General features: G+C 47.4%; 1 protein-coding gene across 2 annotated transcripts in view; it reads right to left on the bottom strand.

The window, feature by feature from the left end:
- Nucleotides 1-6,839, bottom strand: part of OTX1 (orthodenticle homeobox 1) — a 15,444-nt gene extending 8,605 nt beyond the window's left edge. Inside the window, exons 1-4 of one of the 2 annotated variants that reach the window (XM_042444077.1) lie at nt 6,676-6,839; nt 6,251-6,469; nt 4,120-4,424; nt 1,053-1,204 (exon numbers count right to left, since the gene is read on the bottom strand). In XM_042444077.1, coding sequence (XP_042300011.1) covers nt 1,053-1,204; nt 4,120-4,216 — 249 coding nt within the window. In that variant the 5' untranslated portion in view covers nt 4,217-4,424; nt 6,251-6,469; nt 6,676-6,839. Of the gene's footprint in view, nt 1-1,052; nt 1,205-4,119; nt 4,596-6,250; nt 6,470-6,675 lie in introns of those variants that run through there. The other variant, XM_042444130.1, reaches the window with a different exon arrangement.
- Nucleotides 6,840-8,107: the final 1,268 nt, after the last annotated feature.

The raw sequence follows: 8,107 nt of genomic DNA, 5'->3' as shown, positions 1-8,107 counted from the left end.
GATAGATAGATAGATAGATAGATAGATAGATAGATAGATAGATAGATAGATAGATTTTAAAATACATAAAGTCCAAAAAGCGAACTTTGATTTTGCCCTTTTATATCAAGAGGGCACCATTTTACCATGCCCTTGTATTTAGTGGGGCTTGAGCCTCCATAAACTTTGATATCCTGGGACCAAATCCCAGCGGATCCCTACAGATCCCATTGTAACCATCACCTGAGTTCAAATTCTGGCAAAGGCGAAAAGAGGCTTTGAGAGAGGGACAAGGACTGGGAAATCCTCCTAAACTGGAAAGTAGCCAAAAAAGGCCCTCCGATTTTCGTTGTGTACGAATTTCATAGAAGAAGAGAAGTCGGGGAAAAGTTGTCTCTAGAAGTCCAAACAAGGGGGTGGGGGAAATCTTAACTTTAATTTAAATTTTAACTTTAATTCTAAACTGTTTTATTGTGTTTTGTTATTACTGTGTTGTAATCCACCTTGTTTCCTTAGGGAATAAGGCGGAATATAAATGAATTACATTATTATTATTGTGAAGTCGAAGGCTTTCGTGGCCGGCCAAACATCTGTGGCTGGCATCTCCAGAGAAGATGCAGAGAAGATTTCTCTGAAGATGCCAGATGCCACAGATGTTTGGCGAAACGTCAGGAATAAACTCTTCTAGAACAGGGCCACAAAGCTGGGAAGTCCACAAAAATACAACAACAACAACAACAACAACAACAACAACAACAACAACAATAATAATAATTTGGGAATAAGACGCATCGAGAGGTGGACATCCCACGGGAAGGAGGCACCCACTTTGGCGTTTAGGAAGAGGGTGTAATTAATAATAACAACAATAATATGTTTTTATATTCCGCCTTTTCCCATTGGGAATCAAGACGGATTACAGCAAAATGGTCCTCTTCTTTCCTGGAGCATTTAAAGGGGAGGGGGGGGGGGGGCATTCAAGTAGAAGTCCCAAAGTCCCCCAAATACAAAACCGGGGCCCTGCAATGCCACCCACCCACCCACCCCACATTTCCGTCCCTTTGGTTGCCCACCTGGACCCTGGACTCCGGGAGGTTGATCTTGAGGGCCACCTCTTCCCTCATGAAGATGTCTGGGTAGCGGGTCTTGGCGAAGAGGGCCTCCAGCACGTCCAGCTGCGAGCGGGTGAAGGTGGTCCGCTCCCGACGCTGCTTCCGCGGGGTGGCTGCCAAGGAAGGACCAAGGAGAGGGTCACTTGGAGGAACAGCACCCCAGAGCCCCCCCCTAAAAACCCACCTCTCCAAGGAAAGGCCTGCCATTGAGCCACCCCCCTGTCCGCCCCCTCCAGGCCACTAAGCAGAAGAATGACCCAAGGAGTGACTCCAGAGGCTCCAAATGTGGGGCAAAGCTAAAGAGGGGGTCCAAGGCTTTCATGGCCAGCATCCGTAGTTATTTTTGTGGGCTTCATGGCCGGCATCCATAGGTTTAGAATTTTTCTCAGTTGGTTTAATCCCTAGTAATTCACTTGAAGTGAATTTGAGCATCATGTGGACATTAAACTTTCTCTGCCCATTATATACCTGTGCAGAACTTGTTTGATGCCGAGTAAAAGTAGTGCAAACAAAGTAGGCCTTGGTTGTCTGGATTTGGTTGGCATGCAGAAGGGGCTATATCTATATCTATATCTGATATTTTCGGGGGAGTTGTCAGAGTTGTCTTTATTGGTACCATGGTAGGGAACATACAACAGATGTGGCTTTTTGTGTTATAAAAGCAATGTGTGTGGGTGCGTGGGTGACAAAGTACGTTTCTATAGTTTTCTGTGGGGTTTTGGGGCTCTGTGGCCCTGAGGTTTCGCCAGCATCTGTGGCATCTGGCATCTTCAGAGAAGATCTTCTCAAAGGAGAGGAAGATCACAAAGATCTGAAGATGCCAGATGCCACAGATGCTGGCGAAACCTCAGGAATAAACTCTTCTAGAACATGGCCACAGAGCCCGAAAAACCCACAAAAGAACGAAGGAGGAAACCCGACGGCTGTGACTTTCGATGGGGAAGAGGTTTTGGAGCTGGAAAGAAGGGAGTCACTGTCCAGACAGCCTTGAAAGCTCAGTGGGTGAACCCTTGAGGATCCCTGACCCATCGGAGTGGGTCCAGATCAATTTCCTTGGGAGCCGACAAGCAATGGCCCCCCTTTCGGTATCTGGTTTCTAGGTCTGGAAGGAGGATCGGGGATTTTTTGAGAGGAGTAAAGTGTGTCCTTTGGGGACCCCCCACTTGCATCCCCTCCTTTTGTTGGAGGGCCTTGCCTTCAAGGAAAAAGCCAACTCCGGCCCTGGCCGCATTTTGTGTTAGATCTGCGCATGGCTTAGGGTTGTGCATAAAAGAGAAAATCCGCACCGGTGCAATGGTTTGTGCAACCAGGGGGGGGGCACTGGCTGACCGTAGGCAAGTCACACTCTCTCAGCCTCAGGGTGAAGCAAAGGCAAACCCTGTCCAGAAGAAACCTTGACCCGAAAAACCCATGTCGGAAAGGACTGGAAGGCCCGCCAACGGCGGGAGCTCTTAGGGACAAAAACTGAGGTGTGCTCTTAGTAAAAAAGGAACTAAGGAAGGGGGCTGTGAGCAAGGAATAAAACTATCATAGGAATTTACATTCTGTGTGTGGAGGGGGGAGGATATCAGAGTAATTTAGCTAAAAATCAAGTATCCTAAAGGACATTAAAATATTCCGAAATAATAAAAAGGAAAGGAAAGGAAAGCTTTCTCCTATAGATGCATTCTCTTATAAGCCTCGAAGATATTCCTCTGGAATGTTTTACCAAAATCTAAAATCCCTGGAATTCCCCAATTATTATTATTATTATTATTATTATTATTATTATTATTATTATTATTATTATTATTATTATTATTATTCAGTCAAAATCCCCGGAAATAAATTAATTAAATTTCCCAGATTCTGTGTAATTCCCCAGAAATTGGCAACGCTGATGCTGAGGGATGCGGAGTTGCTAGATCCCAACAGCCGTTTCCCCTGGGAGGATCATCCCCCACCAAGAGCCCAGAGAGGAAGGGTCTGGGCATCCATCCATCCCACAAGGGACCCTTGGGGTCTGGCTAGGGACACTTGGGGCCAGGGGCCCTATTTTAGTGGCTTCCGAGGTTTTCCTAGGGAGGTCTGGGCCCCCAGGAAGGCAACCTAAGTAGGGAATTGAGGGCAGGAAAGGACCCCCTTGCAGAGGCGGCCATGGCCAACCTCCTCTGAACCTCTAGCAATAGCAAGTGCATTTCTATACCACTTTATCAGTGTCCTTAAGCACTCACTCCTTAAGCGGTTTACAAGGAGTAAACCAATTGTTTTATTTGTGGGTTTTTCAGGCTCTGTGGCCAAGTTCGAGAAGAGTTTATTCATGACTTTTAAGAGTTTATTCCTTTTTTTATTTTTAAAGAGTTTATGATAGCTTTTTATTATAAAAGTTTATTATTATTATTATAAAAGTTTATAATAATTGTTTATGATAAGGGTTTATTCCTGCATCTGTGGCTGTCAGCCAAATGCAACAGGAATTTACTGGGGTAACCCATTTTAGCCGCCACGAAAGTGATGCCTGGCTGAGTTAAAGAAAAGCCGACACAAGTCGGACAGGACTTGAAAAGCCCCTCAATAACAACGAAGAGCAATGAAACCCGACAAATCCAGGGCAGTGGCTGCTTGGGAAGAAACCAAAAGAGGAACGACTTAGGGATCTGGGGATGCTTAGCCTGGAGAAGGGTGGTTAATAGGTGAAGAGGTGATATGATAGCCCTATTTAAGTATTTGAAGGGATGTCATATTGAGGAGGGAGCAAGCTTGTTTTCTGCTGCTCCAGAGAACAGGACCTGGAACAATGGATGTAAGCTCCAGGAAAAGAGATTCCACCTCAACATTAGGAAGAACTGCCTGACAGTAAGGGCTGTTTGTCGGAGAGTGGTAGAGCCCCCTTCCTTAGAGGTCCATGGGGATGCTTTGACTGAGAGTTCCTGCATGGCAGAATGGGGTTAGACTGGATGGCCCTTGGGGTCTCTCCCAACTCTAGGATGCTATGATCCCATGACTCTAAGAAGGGCAGGGGCTCTTTGCCGCCCCATAGGGCTCTCACCCGGGTATCCCACCGAGGGGTGGAGGAGGTCCATAGCCGGCCCGGCTAGCCCCAGCCCGTTCATGCCGTAGGGGGGCTGTTTGAGGTAAGACATCATGCTAACAGCGGGGAAGATGGTCCCGGCGGAGGAGCCCAACCCGAGGAGGAAAGCGGAGACAGCGATGGCGATGGCGGTCAAGCGCAGCAGCGGCCACTCCAAAAGCGCCTCCTTCTTTCTCGCCTTGGCTTAGTTTGGTTTAAGTCCGAGGAGGAGGGTCGGGTCTTCCCAGGAGGCCGCGCAAGGAAATCCGAGGGGTCGCAGAGATCTACACAACAACAGCAGCAGCAGCAACAACAACAACCAAACAATGGGGACATTTTTAAACAACGAAAATATATGCAAAGTTCAGAAAACTCGAAACAATGGGGAACATTTTTAGAAAATGAAAATATATACAAGGTGCAACAAACTCCAGGCAGCCTCCCCCCCGGCTTTGCAAATTGCTGGGCTCAATTATTATTATTATTATTATTATTATTATTATTATTATTATTATTATTAGATATAGCCGTGTTAGTCTGTAGAATCAGTACGTAGAGAGATCTTGTAGCACCTTTTGAGACTAAATGAAAGAAAGAAGTTGGCAACAGGGGCTTTCCTAGACTTCAGCCTACTTCCTCCAGTTTTGCATCTAATGATAAAGATGATAATAATAATAATAATGATAATGTAGAGAGAGATCTTGTAGCTCCTTTGAGATTCGCTGAAAGAAAGAAGTTGGCAACGGGAGCTTTCCTAGACTTCACTCTACTTCCACCAAATACAGTTGGATATAATGATAATAATAACAGTAATAATAATAATAATATAGAGACAGATCTTGTAGCTCCTTTGAGACTAATTGGAAGAAAGAATTTGGCGGCAGCATGAGCTTTCGTAGACTTCACTCTATTTCCACCAAATGCAGTTGGATATAATAATAATGATAATAATAATAATAATATGTATTATAATAATTATAATTACAATAATAATAATATGTAGAGAGAGATCTTGTAGCCTCTTTGAGACTAAATGAAAAAAAGAAGTTGGCAGCAGGAGCTTTCCTAGACTTCAATCGACTTTTTCAGATGAAGTTGGATATAACAATAATAACAACAACGTAGAGAGAGATCTTATAGCTCCTTTGAGACCCACTGAAAGAAAGAAGTTGGCAGCAGGAGCTTTCTTAAACTTCAGTCTACTTTCTCAGATGCTTATTATTATTATTATTATTATTGTTGTTATTGTTATTGTTATTGTTATATTTTATTTTCTTATATCCCAACTTAGGGACTCAAAAGCCTCCAGCCCCGACGGGCTGCAGAAAGAGATATTTATTGTCACGCAAAAATAAAATCGCAATAGAAATTTCTATCTATCTATCTATCTATCTATCTATCTATCTATCATCTATCTATCTCTCTCTCTCTATTTCAGTCTTATCACACAGAGGGAGAAAAGCCGCAAACAATCTAGGAAATTTTGTCAGACTTTTCTTGTTCTCGGCCTTCAAATATTTTGTTTTTAAACAAAAACTGAATCCAAACATCAAATGCCGGGGAAACTTGTGCTGGAGGCCAAGCCTAGCATTTTAAGCCTAAGCATTTTAAGACGGTCCTTTCCATCGCTTTTGGGGAAAGTTTTCTTCTCCAAAGGGCAGTTGTTTAAAAAGTCGGCCGCCTCAACATGGCGGCCTTTCTTTCTGGCTTGGCTTCCTCTGGCCTCCGAAAGAGAAACCAGAAAGTGGGATGAGGAGGGCTTCCTAAAAAGCGACCAAGAGGGAGATCAAGCCATCCTTTTAAAAGATAGATAATTGGATTAGAAATCAAAAGGAGAGACGGACAACCAAAAAGAGGGAATGATATTGAGTTTCAAAGGGAACAGAAAGGGACGTAATCCGTCAATAGAAAGGGAGAATGGTTTTAAAGACAAACATATTTCTTTCCTTTCCCTGCTACTTGGACATTAATATTTCTGAATAGATGTCCTCCGGCAGAAGGGAAGCCGAGAAGAACCAGGGCAGCGGAGTCTGCACATTTCCCGTCCCTTGAGCATGGGCACACGGCCGGGCATTGGGAGAGAAAGCCGACGGAGAGCAAGGGGACTCACTTCCAGGGGGTCTCGGGGACCATCCGGCTCTTGGGCTTCGGCTTTAAGGGTACAGCCCCCGAAGATGGGATTTATAGTCCTCTGGTTAGCTCCCAGGAGGGATCCGAAGGGCTCTGGGGACTCCTCGCGGGGCGGGCATTGATTTCTCCTGGAGAAAGAAAACACACAGATCCCGAGCGGGGATGATGCCCTACATCCAGGCCTAGGCTGCTTTCTTCCCTAAAAGGAAACAAACAACAACAAATCCATAAACAGAGTAAACAAATGAAACAGAAGCAACAGATGGCCCGGGCCTTGGTGGAAACTTCCACCCGACCTCTCGGGCCAGGCGGCTTCCGACGCCTTGGAGGGGAAAGGCAAAGCCAAAGCAAAGCAAGGAGGCCCAAGGGGGAGGGAAGGGGGGCTCTGGATTAATCGGAGACCACCTTCGTTCAACCGAGCCTTCCCTCCAAAGCGGACGGACGGACGGAGCCAAGAACCTGTTGCCCTTTTCTTCCCGGAGAGAGAGGGATTCCTCCGACTCCAGGTTGCGGGAAGGAAAAAAGGAGGGAAGGAAAGAAGGGGGGAAAGAAGATAGGAAGGGAGGGAACGAGGAGGGATGGAAGGAGGGAATACAGGGAGGAAGGAAGAACAGAAGGAAGGAAAGAGAGAAGGTGGGAAAGAAGAGAGGAAGGAAGGAAGGGAAGAAGGAAGGGAAGAGAAGAAGGAAAAGAAAGAGGGAAGAACGGAAGGAAGGTAAGAAACAGTGAAGGAAGAAAGGTGGAAGGAAGATAGGAAGGAAGGAAGGAAGGAAGGAAAGAATGAGGGAAGGGAGGAAGAAAAGAAGGAGAGAAGGAAGGAAGGGAGAAGGGAGGGAAAGAGAGAGAGGGAAATAAGAAAAGAAGGAAGAAGAGAGGAAGGAAGGGAAGAAGGAAGAGAAGAGAAGAAGGGAAAGAAAGAGGGAAGGACAGAAGGAAGGAAGATAAGAAACAGGGAAGGAAGGTGGAAGGAAGATAGAAAGGAAGGAAGGAAGAAAAGAAGGAGAGAAGGAAGATAGGAAGGAAGGAGGGAGGGAGGGAGGGAGGGAGGGAGGGAGGGAGGGAAAGAAGGAAGGAGGGAGGGGGAAGGGGTCTTGGCCCGTCTTTGCCCACCGCGAAGAGGGTCCGATGGCCCGGTGCGGTTCCCTTCCTTTTCCCGGGAGGACTCCGAAGGCAGGGCTCCTGGGCGGCCCTTTCCCGAGGGCCAAGGCTTTCCTTGGGAAAGAGGCTCCCTTTCTTTTCCTTTCCTTTCCTTTCCTTCCTGCGCCGGGAAGAGTGGGCTCCCGTCCGGGGGCTCCTTCCAAGGGCTGAGCCCGCCTCCCTTGGGCCGCCCCTTCCTTCCTCCCTTCCTCCTCCTCCTCCTCCTCGAGGGAAAGTTTCAAGGAAGGGCCTAGCCATCCCAGAGGGAAGGGGGCAAGGCCGGCAAGACAAGCAGAGACTCCGAGAGTTGTTGTTGTTGTTCTTGTTGTTGTTGGGACCCCAGAGGGGCATCCAGCCCGACCCCCCTCCGCCGCCGCTGCTGCAAAGGCGCAGGCCAAAGCCGACCAATCCCCAGAGGCCTCCCGCGAAGGAGGGACGGCAGAGCCCTCAGCAAACCCTCCGGCACCCCTTCCGCCGGGTCCCCCTTCGGAGGGCAGCCCAAAGGAGGGCCTCCCTGCCCCCAAGTCCCCTTCCCCGACAGAGAGTGCCCTCCCTTGGCAAGGGCACCCCCTCCTGCCCCCCTAAGGCCCTTACCTTCGCAGGAGGAAGGAAAGAAGGAAGGAAGAGGGGAAGAAACAAAGGAGGGAAAGGAAGGAAAGAAAGGAAGGAAGGAAGGAGGAAAGGAGGCTCCGGGGAGGAA

Source organism: Sceloporus undulatus, chromosome 1 (assembly GCF_019175285.1).
Source record: "Sceloporus undulatus isolate JIND9_A2432 ecotype Alabama chromosome 1, SceUnd_v1.1, whole genome shotgun sequence".
Taxonomy (NCBI): Eukaryota; Metazoa; Chordata; class Lepidosauria; order Squamata; family Phrynosomatidae; genus Sceloporus; species Sceloporus undulatus.
This window is presented reverse-complemented; position numbering and strand designations above follow the sequence as displayed.